The following is an 18,948-nucleotide window of genomic DNA, read 5'->3' on the forward strand; positions in this document are numbered from 1 at the left end:
CTGTTGTAGGGGAAAGGGGAAAGGGTCGTTGCCATGGTGCTGAAGGAGCTTCCTGGTAAAAAGGCATCCTCAGAAGGAAACCCCCTCCTCACCGTGACAACCAAGGTTGGCATGATGACCACGCTTGTTTGTTATCTGGCACTGCTCAGAGATTCCTTTTTCCTTTGTGTTCTCTTCTTTTTTTTATTTTTGCTTGTTTGCTTGAGCCTCAAACCTGCAGCTTCATGTTTAGTTTCCACTCAGACAGAAACATGTTGAAGTGAAGGAGGAATCAAAGATAAAGATAATAATATTTGAATCATCAGTTTTCTAGCACAGATCTGTTAGACACCCCTCTACGACAGGGTCCATCAGGACAGGCAGCACGGTCAGTTTTTACAGACATCTCGAGTTCAACCCAAAACTCTAAACCACTAATTAATGAGCACAAGGAAACTCAGTAGGCCCCATAGTGACCATAAAACATGCTTTATTACTAAATCATTGACGTGCACCTCATAACCTCAGTGTTTCCCACAGGATGTTATGAGACTGTGGCGGGTGGACCTTGGACCCTCTAGGGGGGTCAAGGGGGCATGCTGGTAATTTAAATGCATCCATCCGATGCACTTTAAGAGCAACTGTTTAATCATAACCACGTTGGCTGTATAGATATGAAGAGCCTAGCACTGAAGAAGCTTTAGTCTCTCCTCCGTCTCACCTTGTGTATAAACTGGACTGAGACGGACCATTGGCTCCCAAAAACAGCTTTTTCTTCTTCTATGTAAGGAACCAATGAGACTCAGAGGGCAGCGTCCATACTCATAGAACCTGGAGTTGCAGTAGTAACTAATCTGTATATATAATATAGATTGTCATTATAAGCAGAATTTAATCATGATTTACTATTTGCTAGATGATATAAATAGTTTTTTTGGCTAGTTTGTTAGCTCGGTTGCTAACGTGACGTGTCCACAGTGTCCAAACAGGTGTGTCAGTCTGATGTCCTCCTGTCCTAACTGTGTGTGAACCAGGTCTCTGTGGTGGACCAGCTTCAGTTTGTGTTTTATTTAAAATGAGTGTCTTTATGTTCTGTTTGTATGAAGTGAGATTTGATTGGTGTTCGGAGGCTGGATGTTCTTTACTGGATGGTGGAGCTGTTGTGCTCTTTCACAGGATTAAATACAAGCATATTCCAGTTGACATGTGGACGTACACGGCTGTGTGGATTAGGATTAGGAAAGCACACATACACACACACACACACACACACACACACACACACACACACACACACACACACAGATCTGGCCTCAGACTGAACCAGCGAATTAAAGGTTGTACTTTGTCCTACGTTTCCCAGAATGCCTTTCAATAACCCCAGGAGAGCTGGTAGCAGGGACTCTCTGTCCTCGTCCTGCTGCCTCCTGATCTCCACACCATGAATCCTACGAATGTAGATAACAGACTCTCTGCTGGAAGACTTCATGGTGTTGCACACAGCAGTCTGCTGACGTGGTGGTTGAACGAGTTATCATCTCTTCTGCACAAAGAAAATAAGATCTGTTTAATGAACTAAAAAACTCGGACAGGCAGCAGAATTCACTCTCTGATAACGTGAACTGATGAAATCGACGAGACATTTTATTGTAAGATTCACCAGACAGGAGAGGAGGTGTCCTTTGTGCTCACGATGGTCAATAATTTAGACTTCAACAGCAAAATACGTTTTAAAATCCATCAGTGATGCAGCCTGAGAGAAGTCTTTCTTACTTCATAGCATTAAACGTTGTAGCAGCAACTCCACTTAATATGATGTGAGCGTGCAGCTCTTTCTGTGACTCTGCTGTCTGAATGAAGCCTTAAGGAACATGAACATAAATCTCTCCTGTGTTGAGTTGAGTTCTTCATGAAGGTTACAGTCTGACGCAGCTCTGCGCTGAGGTTTCAGACGCTGTTGATTCTCAGATTGTCAGTCCGTGTTGAAACTCCTTCCGGCTGTTTTCAGTCCTCCTCTGTTCATCCTGTTTGCTTCTGTCAGCAGCAGCTCTGATGAATTAAACATTTAAAGAGATTGTAACGGTGAAATCGACAGCAGCTGTGTTCATGAATGGATTTAAGTATTAAATTTGTATCACTGAATCCTCTGCTGCTCTCTGAAAAGGTTTCCAGGCTTCACACAAACACAAAATGATTCTTTACGCTTTAAAAATGCACAAAGAGCACAACCTGCAGAGGATTTGGTCATGTTTGTGACTCATGTAGAAACATTTCATCATGTTTGAACCAGTTATCCTTTTATGATGTGACCTGTGCATACTGATTTTCTGCAGTCTTCATTTTATTAACAGTTTCCTTTAGTAAGCAGCAGAGATGGACTACAGTGCCTATAAAAAGAATTCACCCTCCTTGGAAGTTTTTATGTTTTATTGTTTTACATCATTAAATCAAAGTAGATTAAAGTTTGATTGGATAGAGATCAGTGTCAGATCGTATTTATCAAACGTCTCAGAGGAAATCTGGCCTAACTGGCCAAAACATTTGACTGCTGGCAAAGATGCTCCTCTTAACTGCAGAACCTGCCTGAGAATCCTCCTGTTTTTAAGTTTCCTGCAGTGTCTCAGTGATCAGTGATGGTTGTCTGTCCGTCCATGAGGACACTGCTGACAGGAGCTGCTAACAGCTGATTCAGCTGCTGTGATGGAGACCATGTGACTACATGGAATCAAATACAGGACAAAGAAACAGGGCTCAAGTTGTAGATCACAGTTAACTCACTGTCTCCATGGCAACATTATCAGTTCTCATTATTAGTACAGTAAAGAAACGCAGTAGAGCTCAGTAAAGAAACGCAGTAAAGAAATGCAGTAGAGCGCAGTAAAGAAATGCAGTAGAGCGCAGTAAAGAAACGCAGTAGAGCTCAGAAAAGAAACGCAGTAAAGAAACGCAGTAGAGCGCAGTAAAGAAACGCAGTAGAGCTCAGAAAAGAAACGCAGTAAAGAAACGCAGTAGAGCGCAGTAAAGAAACACAGTAGAGCGCAGTAAATAAGTGCAGTAGAGCTCAGTAAAGAAACGCAGTAAAGAAACGCAGTAGAGCTCAGTAAAGAAACGCAGTAGAGCGCAGTAAAGAAACACAGTAAAGAAACGCAGTAGAGCTCAGAAAAGAAACGCAGTAAAGAAACGCAGTAGAGCGCAGTAAAGAAACGCAGTAAAGAAATGCAGTAGAGCGCAGTAAAGAAACGCAGTAGAGCTCAGAAAAGAAACGCAGTGAAGAAACGCAGTAGAGCGCAGTAAAGAAACGCAGTAAAGAAATGCAGTAGAGCACAGTAAAGAAATGCAGTAGAGCGCAGTAAAGAAACGCAGCAGAGCTCAGAAAAGAAACGCAGTAAAGAAACGCAGTAAAGAAACGCAGTAGAGCTCAGTAAAGAAACTCTGTAAAGAAACGCAGTACAGCGCAGTAAAGAAACGCAGTAGAGCGCAGTAAAGAAACGCAGTAGAGCTCAGAAAAGAAACGCAGTAAAGAAACGCAGTAGAGCGCAGTAAAGAAACGCAGTAGAGCGCAGTAAAGAAGCGCAGTAAAGAAATGCAGTAGAGCGCAGTAAAGAAACGCAGTAGAGCTCAGAAAAGAAACGCAGTAAAGAAACGCAGTAGAGCTCAGAAAAGAAACGCAGTAAAGAAACGCAGTAGAGCGCAGTAAAGAAACGCTGTAAATAAATAAAATAGGAAATCTTCCAAAGGGTTGTGAATACTGTTTCTATATTTGCAGTATTAGTTGCAGTATTAGTATATAAAGATGTTATTATCCTCCATCACATTAATTAAACCAGTCACATTCTGGTCTCTGCTCTGTAACTCTGTGGTTTTGGTCTCTGGTGGTTTTGGTCTCCAGCTGGTCCGGGAGCAGCAGGAGAGTCGACCCCTGCTGAGTCCCTCCATCGATGACTTCCTGTCGGAGAGCCGGAGCGACGCCCCCTCCTCCCGACCCCTCACCTCCAACACAGCAGGTAGACTCCCGCTAATTATCACCTCCTCACCCCCCTCCGTCTCCCTCGTCCTCCTCTTTATCCAGCTGAGGTCACTGCTCCACCCTCCATCCTCTCAGGTGGTGGAACAATAAATCCTCTCTGACAGGCAGACTGGCTGACTGGGACTGGCAGAGACCTGATAACTGGGACTGATGGTGCCTGTCATTTTACTTACTGCTTGATTCTCTCTCTGAGCCGTGCTAGCAGCAGCAGACAGTATGTGAGGAAGAGTGTCACCTGAATTTAAAAGCACTGAAGGAAAGATTTCTGTCAGGTGTTAACTCATATTTTTAGCCACGCTAGCAGCGTGACTCGACAGATGCTAACATCGGCCCACCTCTTTGGTAGAGACTGAAACATCCATCCATATGCTAACACGCTAACCTGAGGTGGTGAACATTATACCTGCTATACATTCACAGGTTAGCCTTGTCCCTGTGAGCATGTTTGCATGTTGATGTTAGCATTTAGCTCAAATCACTGCCATGCGGAAACACAGTGAGGTTAGCATGTTGACCTGATGATGGCGAGATGTTTCAGTCTGGACCACAGTGTTAGTGGTTGAGTTAACACTTGACAAATATCTTCCCTTCAATGCTTTTACACTCAGTTAACAGTCACGCTCTTCTTCCTCACTTTCCTCTTGAACAGCATCCACTCTGCAGAATGAACTCAATGGCCTCCTTCTTCTTCTGCGTTCTTCTTTCTGTCTCTCTTCTAACTTTTCATGTTTCCTCTGCGATTCTCCTGAATCTCTGTGTTCCTGTCCAGCTTCCCTTTCTCCTCGTGTCCTCCTCTAACCTCCTCTCTTCTCCCCCTCTGACCTCCCCCTCTCTTTCTCTGTTTTCTCCCTCCTCTCTTTGCTCTCCTCTCTCTTCCTGTCCTCCTCTAACTTTGTGTCCTTGGCCGTCCTCCTTCTCCTCTGTGCCCATCTGTCACCTCCGACTCAGCAGGTACACCAGCCGTTAATTAACACCTCTGCCCTGCTCGGTCCTCCTGTCTGCTCCTCCTCCTCCTCCTCCTCCTCCTCACATTCATTATCTTGAACTGACTCTGCTCTGTTTGTTGGTTTCTGTATGTTCATTAAAATAAACTCTCCACATCTCAGAAACTGAAAGACTAAAAGAGACAGCAGCTGATCAAACTGGAATCATGTTTCATGTTTTAAAGGTCACTGTGAATGAGCTCAGTTCAGACCAGGAATGAATATAATACATCTGTAAATGAGCACCTAATCTAATATTCTTCTTCTTTATTGATTATAGAGCTCAAATACAAACGCAGTCAACAGTTCTGACTGCAGGTTTTCACATTTATGATGCAGTGGACCAAACTATGTGGCGCCGTGTGAGAATCAGTCCATCTGAACATTGCTGTGAACATAGGGATTCAAATTTCATGACGTTTCCTTAAGCGATTATTGGACGTGTGAACAATCAATAACAGGCTCATTGTTAAAGATTAAACAACACAACAAACACAAAAGGCCTGTTTACAGTGTTACAGCCAACAATCTCTGAAACCCAGATAGTCCGTTATACTTTATTTATTCAGGAAATCTAGAGATCAAGAACTTCTGAGATCAAATTACGCCAAAAAAATACACACGAGTTAAAACAAACACAAATATTATTAAAAGTGCAAACTGGTAAATACATCAAGCTATAAACTACATGAACGTACACTCAGTGGCCACTTTATTAGGAACGCCCGCCTGCTAAACTTAAATCAGTCTGATCCAACAGGCCTGTAAAAAATAGGTTTTAATGTTCAGGTTGTGTTGGTTCACCTGGAGGATCGTGGAGGACGTAGTTTGTGTTGCTGTTTAACTGTATTGTGTGTGTTTACATCTGTAATTCAAGTTTAACATGTCAGGTTGAGATAACTTAATCCCAAAATATTTTTTCTTCTGCGTCTGGTTAAATAAAGTCAGAGGTTCAGGATCACTTGTCTGGAAACACTGTTAGCAGCATTAACACACATTAACCCTCCATCCTGTTGTCCTGCAGTTCTGTCCACAGCTCTGGACCTGGTGGACCTCAGTGAGCCGGGGGAGAGCAGTGGGGGCAGCAGCGGGGGCAGCAGCGGGGGCAGTAATGGTGGTAGTCGTGGCAGTAATAGTGTCAGTGGCAGCAGCAGTAACAAGGACCAGAGGAGGAGCCCTCTGAGGAGGAAGGGCAGCTCGAGGAGCCCTCGACGCCGGACAAGACCTGATGAGACGGAGCTGATCCAGGTGGAGGTGGAACACCTGCCCGCCAGTCCCAGAACACCTGAGAGGAACTCCCTGGACTCAGGTACTGCAGATAATTCACATGTCTGATGTTGAGTTCACAGATTGTTCAGCTGCCTTTAAAATATAAAGGACCAAGAAGAGAACCCTGATGAACTCCACAAGTAATCATTGACTCCTCAATATGGTGATCATGTTGCTCTGTGTAGTAGGCAGCTGTTTGCTAACATGTTAGCATCAACTCCTTAATAAGATGATAAGCTCTGATATGTCAGAGCTTTGAATGTGAATTCACAGAGTCAGGCTTTGAAAACCCTAGAGCCTTGATTCAGAGGAAGACAAACTCCCCAAAAAATCATCTGCTTTGACCGGTTGGGTTGGAGAGACAGAGAGAGAGGGGGGGGGGGGACAGATAGATAGACAGACAGAAAGAGACAGAGAGAGAGAGATAGACGTAGAGACACAGACAGACAGACAGGCAGACAAGCAGACAGGCAGAGATAAATGGCAGCACTAGCAGTAGCCATAGCGGCTATGATAATAATAATTCTGGAAATATGACTGATAATAGTAGTTACATCTGTAATAATAGCTGAGATTAATAATAGCAATAACAGCTTTAATAGTAACAGAACTACGACTAAACATAATAACTGTAGTGATGAGAGTCAGGCAGGCCCATGGCAGCAGCACCCAGGCGTACCAGGACCACGATCCACAGCAACCTGCGAGACGACAAAGCACAAAGAAACTCCGGGAAGATATAAAGTTAGTAACATGCATTGGAGGGAGATGAATGTGCAAAGATGAAGAGGGAGAGGAGGAAAGCTCAGTGCATCATGGGAAGTGCCCCAGCCTAGACTAGGCCTATAGCAGCATAACTAGGGGGCTGGTCCAGACAGGCCTGAGCCAGCCCTAACTATAAGCGTTATCAAAAAGCAAAGTTTTAAGCCTACTCTTAAAAGTAGAGAGTGTGTCTGCCTCCCGAACCCAAACTGGGAGCCGATTCCACAGGAGAGGAGCTTGATAGCTGAAGGCTCTGGCTCCTGTTCTGCTTTTGGAGACTCTAGGAACCACAAGCAGCCCTGCAATCTGGGAGTGGAGTGCTCTAGTGGGGTAATAGGGTACTATGAGCTCTTTAAGATATGATGATGCCTGACCAGTAAGAGCTTTGTAGGTCAGGAGAAGGATTTTAAACTCTGTTCTAGATTTTACAGGGAGCCAGTGCAGCGAAGCTAACACAGGAGAAATATGATCTCTTTTCCTGGTTCCTGTCAGTACACGTGCAGCAGCATTCTGGATCAGCTGGAGAGTCCTCAGGGACTTATTGGGACAGCCTGATAATAAGGAATTGCAATAATCCAGCCTAGACGTGACAAATGCATGGACTCATTTTTCTGCATCTGTTTGAGACAGGATCTTCCTGATGTTTCAATGTTACGGAGGTGAAAGAAGGCAGTCCTTGAAGTTTGTTTTACGTGGGAGTTAAAGGACATGTCCTGATCAAAGACAACTCCGAGATTCCTCACGGTGGCGCTGGAGGCCAGGGCAATGCCATCTAGGGTAACAATATCCTTAGATACTGTGTTTCTTAGGTGTTCAGGGCCAAGAACAATAACTTCTGTCTCGTCCGAGTTCAACATCAGATGATTGCAGGTCATCCAGGTCTTTATGTCCTTAAGGCATGCTTGGAGGTTGGCTAACTGATGAGGTTCTTCTGGCTTGATTGATAAATATAGCTGGGTATCATCCGCATAGCAATGAAAATGTATGGAGTGTTTTCTAATAATATCTCCTAAAGGAAGCATATATAAGGTGAATAGTATTGGTCCAAGCACAGGACCTTGTGGAACTCCATGACTGACTTTGGCGTACATGGAGGATTCATCAACATGTACAAACTGAGATCGATCTGATAAATACGACTTAAACCAGTTTAGTGCGGTTCCTTTGATGCCAATTGAATGTTCCAGTCTCTGTAATAGGATATGATGGTCAATGGTGTTGAATGCAGCACTAAGATCTAACAAAACAAGTATAGAGACAAGTCCTCTGTCTGATGCAGTTAGAAGGTCATCTGTAACTTTCACCAGTGCTGTCTCTGTGCTATGATGAGCTCTGAAACCTGACTGAAAGTCCTCAAGCAACTTATTGTCATGTAGAAAATCACACAGCTGGTTGGCGACTGCAGACTTTAATGTGATGATGCGTTTGTGGTCTGATTGTTGACTTGCTGTCTGCAGTTAACCGTCACTCCAACAAACCAATCAAGTCACAGCTGCAGCGTCTCCATGCTGTAGATAACTGAAACACTTTACATACGTCTCTCTGCTTCTCCTCGTGTTGATGTTCATTTGGTTAAAAGCTTTGAACTCAGTCAGTTGTGAGTAAAAAGGCTGACTTTAATCTGAGCTTTTACTGTGATGAGAATTGAACTTCCTGTTTCACCTCTGTGTCCTGTTCCAGACAGTGATTATTCAGAGCTGAAGCATCTTGTCGATGTTGTGTTCACAGTCAGTCTGTCGTCTCCTCTGGACAAATGGGACGAGGTGAACCTGGACATGGAGGACGGAGGACGTAAGAGATACGAGAAGAGATGCACCTCCCATCACTCCTCCAGTGAACTGCTGTGGTAAATATAACCAAAGAACAGCGAGTTAAACCACAGCTGATCCCTGAGACCAGATTAATGTGGACGTGGTCTACTGACCAGTTAACAGAGCACACAGTCTTTCCTGAACACATCCAAAGTGTCCACCTCAGCTGGCCAATCACAGCGGGAAGTGGGTGTGATGTCAGATCATTGGTTACAGAAATGGCTGCACACAGACCCCCTAATCTGATGTGGGGGGGGGGTTTCCGAAGCTGTTGGACCAGCCGATGCAGTTCTGACAGAGTGAGCGGGCCTCAGAGAAGATGGATCATCAGGATGTTGTTTGTTGTGTTTGTGGTCGTAGTGAACGTTGAAGCCTGTCGGGGGCGCTGACACGGCTCTAAGTCTGATAACAGGTTTGTGTGTCGTTCTTTCAGGTCTGCAGAGTTTAAAACTGATCCTCTGACAAAGAACTCCTTCGACGTCCACAGCTTCGATGATCTCGACTTCATATCTTCAACACAGGTGCTGTCACCCACCACATTACTACTGCTGGTATTTATACTGTAGTACTTCATCCTGACTAGAGTACTGTGTGTAGTTCAGGGGGCCTGGGATAATGGAAAGTTCCCTGCAGACAGTCAGAGCTGGTGGTCAGTTCAGGTGTTTAATGTCTCTTTAAATACGACTTTGACTTTGTGTGTCTGTTGGTGTTTGACTTTACTGTCAGATTGACGGTGTGTGTGTGTGTGTGTGTGTGTGTGTGTGTGTGTGTGTGTGTGTGTGTATATGTGTGTGTTTGTGTGTGTGTGTGTGTTTGTGTGTGTGTGTGTTTTCAGGACTGTGGGGCGTCCAGACAGCGCAGACGGACTCGTTCCCTGCTGGCCAGAAAAGAGTCTCTGGAGGACGAGTTTGTTAGAGCGAAGGCTGCTGTTGAGGTACACACACACACACACACACACACACACTCACACTCACACTCACACACACACACACACACATACTCACACACACACACACACACACACACACACACACACACACACACACACACACACTCTCTCTCTCACACTCTCACACACACACACGCACACACTCACTCTCACACACACTCTCACACACTCACTCTCACACACACACACACACACACTCACTCACACACTCTCACACACACACACACACACACACACACACTCACTCTCACACACACACTCTCACACACACACTCTCACACACTCACTCACACACTCTCACACACACACACGATGTGTCAGATATCAGCTGATCTTCAGAAACAGATATCATCAGTTTGTTGCTGATCAGAGATCAGTACTGTGTACTTCCTGTCATCTGAGCCTCCTCTGAGAACTCAGATTAATGACACTCAGCAGACTCAGGATCAGTTTTCACATCTGACTAAATGAGACATTATCAGCCCACAGAGCTGCGAGTTCTCAGCTCAACACATTTGTTGGTCAGTTTATTTGTTTTTTGTATTTTTATTTAAATGTGATGATGATGATGATGATGATGACGACGACTTCCTTAAAAGCCCCACACAGACACAACTGTTTCCTTTAACTTACATACGCCCTTCTAGAGTGGATGCCACTGATGAAGGTGATGATGAGGAGAACTGGGGTTTTGGTGGTGATGACGGGTTTCTCAGAACTCCCTCTTGCAGTTCTGATCCAACAGGTGTTACATTACTACTGAAGCTGCTGTGATGACTTGTGGCCACCAGGTGTCGCTGTCCAATCAAAGAGCCCAATTTTTGTTTTTTTTTGTGTTTTCCAGCTTGAAGGAGATCATTGAATGAGACGCAGCTTCCTGTCTGAGCTTTGTTGTTTTATATAAAGATAAAGACAGAGCCAGGCTAGCTGCTTCCCCCTGTTTCCAGTCTTTATGCTAAGCTAAGCTAACAGCTGCTGGCTGTTGCTTCATAGTTATTGTACCGACATAAGAAAGGTCTCAATCTGAACATCAGAGAGGAAGAGCAGAAGAGAACTGAAGGACCTGGTTCAGGACAGTTCGGGACAGTCCAGGACAGTTCAGGACAGTTCAGGACAGTTCAGGACAGTTCAGGACGGCCCAGGACAGTTCAGGACAGTTCAGGATGGCCCAGGACAGTTCAGGACAGTTCAGGACAGTTCAGGACAGTTCAGGATGGCTCAGGACGGTCCAGGACAGTTCAGGACAGCTCAGGATGGCTCAGGACGGTCCAGGACAGTTCAGGGTGGCTCAGGACGGTCCAGGACGGCTCAGGATGGTAGATGATGGTGGTTTATATAATGGTTTGATTCAGACTGGAGGAGGTGAAGTGAACTAACCGCTCAGTGATTGAAGTGCAGATTTTCTCTGTCAGATATTTAATTTGAGTCTCTCGTGTCGATGAGTTCGTGTTCTGCTCTTCAGTCCCGTCAGCTCGGCTCAGTGAACTCGTCTGATTGACGAGACGCTGATTGAAAGCTCTTCCTCATCACAGCTGACAGTTTCTGAATTTAGCTGCAGGTGTTTTAATCTCTCAGAGGTCAACACCGTGTGACTGACAGGAGACAGTTTTAAATCTAGTTCATGTGTTCAGCTGGTTAGTTTTTATCTTTCATTAATAATCTCAATGTTCCTTAAACCAGAAACACACCAGCATTAGTTTCATCAGTTATATTATAATAGTATCATATAGAACATTATTTTATGACATGTTACAGATGATGATTTCTTTATTATTACTAATTAACATAAACCAGATCCAGAGTGTAGTGTGTTGTGTATTTACCACAAAAATTCAACATTTTTCAAAAATCATTTCACAAAACTTCCAAATCAGATTTTAGAGCTTCATGCTCAACAAAATGTACAATAACTGACCCTCTTTAAGCCAGAGGGGGCCAGCAGAGGCCAGCAGCTCGCTGTGAGACAGATGACTTCATTTAACATCCATGGTTGAGACCACATGACGCCTAGAAGACACAGATACTAGTTACTGCGTTTTAAATGTGAGAATGTTAAACGCACCTCATTACTTGGACTCCTGAGTCAGAAGGTGAGATGGTTACTGATGCTATGCTAAGCTAGTCGGACTAAGTCTCACCTTTATTCTTCATCCTGACTGGAATTCGCTGCTGCCTCAAGTTTTGTGAGGATTATCAAAATGCTGCTTTGTCAAAATTGGTATTTTTCCATTACAGATAACTTTAGTTAAAAGCTAGCGGAGGCTATCTGAGCTTTGTTCTTAGACAGGATGTGCTCTGGTTACGGCTTTTACATTCCAACACTTTACAGCAGAATCTTTCAGGATTTATCTGAGTCTTCACACGTCAGTGCCTTATCAACCCCCATCTCCAGCCCCCACCTGCCCCCCTGTGCATTGTGTTTGTACCCTTCACCTCAAGTACAGCACGTACAGCAGACTTCACATGGCAGCTTCATTATGAGCCTGTACTTCTGTGAATAACAACAGGTCCCAGATCAGATTCTCTGTCAGTTAGTTTGAGCTCAACGAAGAAAAAGTATAAAGGTCTTAAAACTAGATTTTGACACAAGAATGAGCCACGAGATCAGCTGATAATGATACTGCTGTACTTCAGTGGAGCTCGTTTCTTAACTTTTGGGGTCCTGGGGGTCTGGAGGAACAACCGTCCTCTGGCTAGATGTTAATGCAGTGCTCCTCAGTTTCCTTCCGGTACTTTTCCATATGCCTCTGTCTGCTGGTTTGTTTCCTGTCTGAAGCTGATTGGCTCTGACAGCCTTTCTGTCGAGACGTTCTGGTCCAAAACTGCAGCTTTCTTAATCCAACAGGAAACAAATAGGACTGAGCTGAAAGCCTGGTCTCTGTTTGGAGGAGGTGAAGTTAAGGTGAAGAGGCCTGACAGCGTTTCCCTCCTGCTGAGTACTTAATAATGGACTCAGTCTGAGTCCTGATCCAGTATTTGAATTCCTACATTATACAGCTGCACTCTGAGCTCAGGAGAGACTCCAGTCTGACGTGGACTCGACTGATGAAGTGAGTTTCCTGCAGTAACGATGAACATGAAGGAGACAAGTCATCTCAAACTCCCAGGGTGCATTTCACCACCACACAGCCAATCACAGAGCTCCACGTTCTGTTGTTGAAGTTAAAGAAACCTGATCAAACATCATGTGGAGTTTAAAGACTCTAATGAGACGCATCCAGGTGCATTATGGGAAATGTAGGATCCAGTGTTTTTGGAGTAAAAGTCAGGATGTCTCCTCCTCTGCTTTATCGTCTGTCTGTGGTGAGCGAACCTCTGAATGAGTGTGTTGTTGTTGTTTCAGTCGGACACGGAGTTCTGGGACAAGATGCAGGCGGAGTGGGAGGAGCTCGCTCGCAGGAACTGGCTGGAGGAGTCTGAGGGCCAGGGGCCAATCCCACCCACCGTCTCACCTGCGGAGAAGGTACGTTCAAAACTCACAAACCCTATCCCTGTAACGTTGACCCCTCGGCCCTTCAAACACGAGGCCTGTCTCAGTCTGCGTTCTTGTATCCCAGCATGCATTTCACATCAACAACAACCAGCTGGCTCAAAGCTGTTATTATCTGCTGGAGAATTTGATCTCACATTTTCAAAGTGCGAGGATTAGAGTTCTGCACGAGCCGAAAACTGAGACCTGAACCCGGCCTACCCCCGTCTGATCTGCCGAATTTGAGACCGGATCCCGACGTGAGACCTAAGCTATATTTTTATTTTGAAGTTCTACACTGGTTTGGACAGAATATGGCACCACGCCGACCCACCAGCACCAGACATGTAGACCCTCCACCGGCTGATGATGAAGTCCAGGTGAGCTGCTGTCTCAGGGACAAATGAATTGTACTGATTTTCCCAGCATGCACTTCTCCCTTGTAGGAGTCAGTTGAGTCCGACGAGAGGCGGTTATTAATGACAGATTATTACTGAGATGGATGTTTGTCAGCATTAATCTGTAGTTTTAATCCTCTGACCTGAGATCAGTAATCCTGCAGTAATCCCTCCTCCGCTCAGGTGTTACATCACCGCGGTGACGGAGGTGAAGCCGCTCTGACGTCGTCACGTTATCAAACATCTGTTCACGGCACAGAGCGACTCTTCTTCTTCACTTGTTTTATTGACCCTCGTTGCTTCTTTTGTTGGACAGTTTGAGGCGAATCGTGTTGAAAGAATTCTCAAAGAAGAAAAACATAAAATACACCTGGATCATGTGACGATGACGGCGTGCTGCTCCATCAGCCAGGTGTTGGACCAGACACAAATATACATCACAAGAGCTGAAGCACAATCGAAGAAGTGAAGACCGGCTCCCCGAGACTACAGCTCACAATCCGCTGTGTCAGCACCGCCGGCTGATTGTGTTTTTCTTGCGCTTGATTATTGAAACAGACACAAGCAGAGGTCCACATAGTTCAGCCTCTGAGCCTCAACTATTTTAATAATAAATGATTGTTTCAGTTTCTCAGATGTGAGGATCTGCCGCTTTCCTCGTCTTAACATTATAATAAACAAGTTGATGTCTTTAGATGAAATTTGTGGTGGTTTTTCATTGTTTTCTGATTTTAAAAACCAAACAATTCCTTGATTAATTGACAAAATAATTAGCAGAATAATCGACTACTAAATAATTGTCCTGTTTTGTAAAGTTTGGCCTGCTGGATGTAAATGTTAAAGAAAAGAGGAACTCCTCACATCGTGTTGACCTGAAGTAATGACCCCTGACGTCACACGGGAACGTGGTCTGATGTCTGCCAGATTAAAGAGCTGCTGTTTGTCTTGTGCAGGGTTACTACTTCAACACCAACAACCCGTACAGAGACTGGCCCAGCGCCTTCGCCGAGGGTCAGGAGAAAGCGCGGGAGGGAGACCTGAACGCTGCCGTCCTGCTGCTGGAGGCCGCCATCTTACAGGACCCGCAGGACTCTGAGGTGACCCTGAACCTGTACATGAGTTAATATGTCTCCTCCCGCTCAGACCTGCTTCACCTCTTTATTCATGCATTTGAAAACACAAAAGGAAACTTTAAATGAAACACTCAGTAGTTACTTTTATTATTTTAATAAAGTTTGAACTCTTTGATTTTGTAATTGTTATATTCGTATTTAAACATTCTTTTCTTGGCCTGATGCTGTAGTTTATTAAACCTGGTGTCTGACGGTGTTACAGGTCTGATGGTGGCACACAGAAACTGAATGAGAGGTTGTATTGAGTTACAGAAGGCTGTGGCAGGAAGTGATGTCATGACTTTATGGGAGGAGCTACTGGTTTCTGGTTCCTGACTGATCTGCTCCGTGTTGGTCCTCAGGACCAACTCAGGACTCTCCGGATGATTGAAGCAGATTATATTTCATGTTCTGACCACCATTTGAACCAATCAGGTTCTCTCTGTCAGTTTGGTGGACGGCTCTAAATACTACATTACCCATGAGCCTCGGCTGCTGCTGCAGAAGAAGAGAGTCAGTAAACTGCTGAATATTTGATCAAGTGTAAAAACAACAGAATGTGAAGCTCTGTGACGTCTCAGGCTGCAGACAGATGCTTTCTCACACAGTTGTTCGTGTTTCTAAGTGACTCTTCTTCGTGTGTTTTCAGGCGTGGCAGGTTTTAGGAATGACTCAGGCTGAGAACGAGAACGAACAGGCCGCCATCGTGTCACTGCAGAGGTCAGACTAAAAACAAAGTCAAGCTTGTTTATTTCATTACAACAGGAGACGAAACAGACAGATGTTAGTTAATAGTTTCATCTTAGTATACTGAACCTAAAATGACTTTTACAGTTTAGACTTATTCATTTCTTGACTTTAAATAAAACACTGGACGAATAAAGAGAAACATACAGATAATAACAAATAATTCAACAAACTCAAATGCTCAGTAGTTACTTTAAAGTACCATTTAAATAAAGTTTTAACTCTTTGATTGTGAAATTCTTACATTCGTATTAAAACATGTCGTTTAATGAATCTGTTCCTCTTTATTAAAACAGTCTTCTGTCATGTTGATATCTTTTCTCTCGTTTCGACTTCATTATGAACACCTGAATGTACACAGAGAGTTATTATAAAGTCGCTAATATATAAATATATAAATAAGAAGTTCTGGACTGATGTTTACTGTAGTGGAAGATATTCAATGAATCATAAACTCTTGTGATGTTCTATGAGACTATAACATTGTAGATTTCTGTAACTTCTATTAAAACTTCTATTGAAACTTTTATTAAATGTCTGTTGAGTTAGTGTCAGCTGTGCTAACTGCTGCTAGCAGAGAGAAGCTAACCTGTGTCACCTGCTGCAGGTGTCTGGAGCTCCGCCCCAACAACCTACCGGCTCTCATGGCACTCGCCGTCAGCTTCACCAACAGCAGTATGCAGCGGGAGGCCTGCGACGCTCTGCGCCGCTGGATCAGTCACAACCCCCGATACAAACACCTGGTCCTGGACCGCAGGAGCCCGCTACAGGGCTCCCCGGCCACACCTCGCAGGGGCCCCCACACCTCCACACCAGCCAGGTACGAACACCTGAGGGATGTTAGATCGGTTCAGGAAACCAAGGTCTCTAGTCAACTGTTTGGTCTAAATACTACAGTACCCATGAGTCTCAGCTGCCGTTGCTAGGAGACAACTTCATCCAGAGCTGTGACATCACTGTTGTCATAATCAGTACGCTTGATTTAAATTTCTGAATTTATCCGACGAATTCTTCAAAGATCAAAACCTCGAGCGTCACTCTGATTGGATGGTTCTTCCAGCAATGATTTCTGGGACTTGTAGTTGACTCCTCTGCTGAAGCTGTGATGGACTGAACTGTTTCAGACCAGAGATTACAACAGAGTCACAAAACAACATTCACCAGAACACGTGTGTGTGTGTGTGTGTGTGTGTGTGTGTGTGTGTGTGTGTGTGTGTGTGTGTGTGTGCGCGCGCACAGGTCTGAGGTGCAGGACGTGCTGCTCCTTTTCCAGGATGCGGCTCTGTTGAATCTGGACTGTGTAGATCCAGATCTTCAGACCGGACTGGGAGTCCTCTTCAACCTCAGCTCCGACTTCAACAAGGCTGTGGAAGCTTTTACTGCAGCGCTGTCTGTCAGACCACAGGTAACACACACACACACACACACACACACACACACACACACACACACACAGGTAACACACACACATACACACACACACACACACAGGTAACACACACACACACACACACACACACACACACACACAGGTAACACACACACACCACACAGGTAACACACAACAAACTACAAAAAACTACAACAGACTACAACAAACTACAACAAAAAACTACAACAAACTACAACAAAAAACTACAACAAACTACAACAGACTACAGCAGACTACAGCAGACTACAACAGACTACAAAAAACTACAACAGACTACAACAAACTACAACAAAAAACTACAACAAACTACAACAGACTACAACGTCACATTGACACTATTTAACGTCGCGAGTGAAGCTCCACATGTTGGATCACCAGGTGGGTGGGCCCTTCACCTGGCTGTGGTCCGATGACATGGCGTTAACTTCCTGTCTGCTCCTCTGCAGGACTACCTGCTGTGGAACCGTCTGGGTGCCACGTTGGCGAACGGCGACCGCAGTGAGGAGGCGGTGGAGGCGTACACCAGAGCTCTGGAGCTGCAGCCCGGATTCATCCGGTCCAGATACAACCTGGGGATTAGCTGCATCAACCTGGGAGCTCACAGGTAGCACAGTCCACAATGTGACCAGGGCCTGGTGGAAACTCCAGGCAGTTCATACAATATACAATATTTATGTGACAATGAAATAAATAAGAAGGCTTTGAAAGTGTGAAAATGAGAATTGAAGTATTTGTATTATTTACTTCCATGTTGAATTCATTTTAACAGTCAGACTCAGAATCATCTTCTACTCTAAAGTCTTAATAAATATTCAGTTTACTGTCACAGACAAAGATAGATCCGATAGATCTGATAGATCTTTAAAACAGCTGTTCACATCTGTGACGGTCTGGACATTATTTTAGCTGTTTGACGTCTCTGTTTTATATCTTTCAAGTGATCAAAACTCACATAATGCAATTTTAAACAAATGAATTCAGTTTGCTTTTCTAGCATGCTTACAGTAGATCTTTTATGATCTTGGTCTGGTCCTGCAGGGAGGCGGTCAGTAACTTCCTGACGGCTCTGAACCAGCAGAGGCGGACTCAGCGCTGCAGCCACCAGCAGATGTCGGCTAACATCTGGGCCGCCCTGCGAATCGCCATCTCCATGATGGACCGACCTGAGCTGTTCCAGGCCGCCAACGTCGGGGACCTGGACCTGCTGATGAGGGCCTTCGACGTGGGCGACATCTGACGGGGTCACCTGGCTGGACTGGAGCTTGTCTGATGGGTGTGATGTCTCCCAGAGGTGGAGACCGGTTGGACAGTTTGGTTTGAAACCAAAGACACGACGACGGCTGCAGGAAAGTCCTTCGCAATATAACAGCACAACCCTTTAGCTTCCTGCGAGAACACGTTTATGTGTGATGATCAGTGAAGCTGCGTTTGTTCAGGGCATCTGAAGGTCTTTAAAAAGTCCTCCAAGGTTTTTAACTCCATTTCAAAAAGTCCAGAATATGAGTTTATAAAGTCTTCATTTAAAGTGCAGCAGACTGAACAGAGTTTGTTTCAGGTCCTGTAACCACACCCACCAGTGATGTCACAGTGTACTGACACATCCTGGAGTACACTTTACATCACTGCAACAAGTTGCGTTAGAATTGAACCACCGGAGATCAGCAAAGTCTCTCTTTAAACTTTCTGTAAACTGTTTCCTGTTTCTCTTCCTGCATGTTTTCCTCTTTAAAAGCCCTCCACTGGAAACAGTCAGTAAACAAGGTGATTCTACATTAAACTGAAGGAACCATGTGACATGATACACATGATACATGATGGTACAGATAATTACACCTCCCACAAAGTCTCTCTACAGAATTTAACATCTTTTATTTGAGTGTTCATCCTCAAATCATATGAAAACATTTAATGAGATTCTGTTTCTTTTCTGACACATTTACTTGATTTGGGAAGTTTTTCTGTAAAACTGATGAACCTGCTGCTTCTCTGAACACTGACCTCTAATACTGT

General features: G+C 44.5%; 1 protein-coding gene across 1 annotated transcript; it reads left to right on the top strand.

The window, feature by feature from the left end:
• On the top strand, positions 1 to 18,175 carry pex5lb (peroxisomal biogenesis factor 5-like b). The gene is made up of 13 exons (XM_070918489.1): positions 1 to 105; positions 3,869 to 3,983; positions 6,014 to 6,298; positions 8,749 to 8,866; positions 9,265 to 9,352; positions 9,667 to 9,765; positions 13,124 to 13,243; positions 14,601 to 14,744; positions 15,409 to 15,479; positions 16,114 to 16,326; positions 16,746 to 16,911; positions 17,385 to 17,542; positions 17,977 to 18,175. Exons 1-13 carry the CDS (start codon positions 34 to 36, stop codon positions 18,173 to 18,175), a joined length of 1,848 nt encoding a protein of 615 aa, XP_070774590.1. The 5' UTR covers positions 1 to 33.
• Positions 18,176 to 18,948: the final 773 nt, after the last annotated feature.

Source organism: Enoplosus armatus, chromosome 14 (genome assembly GCF_043641665.1).
Source record: "Enoplosus armatus isolate fEnoArm2 chromosome 14, fEnoArm2.hap1, whole genome shotgun sequence".
Taxonomy (NCBI): domain Eukaryota; kingdom Metazoa; phylum Chordata; class Actinopteri; order Centrarchiformes; family Enoplosidae; genus Enoplosus; species Enoplosus armatus.

Bases quoted from the DNA above. Each gene is read 5' to 3' on its own strand.
- pex5lb (XM_070918489.1), top strand. From the start codon at position 34: ATGGTGCTGAAGGAGCTTCCTGGTAAAAAGGCATCCTCAGAAGGAAAC. The intron at 3,984-6,013 runs GTAGACTCCCGC...GTTGTCCTGCAG, and splicing joins CCTCACCTCCAACACAGCAG to TTCTGTCCACAGCTCTGGAC. The intron at 13,244-14,600 runs GTACGTTCAAAA...TGTCTTGTGCAG, and splicing joins CCGTCTCACCTGCGGAGAAG to GGTTACTACTTCAACACCAA.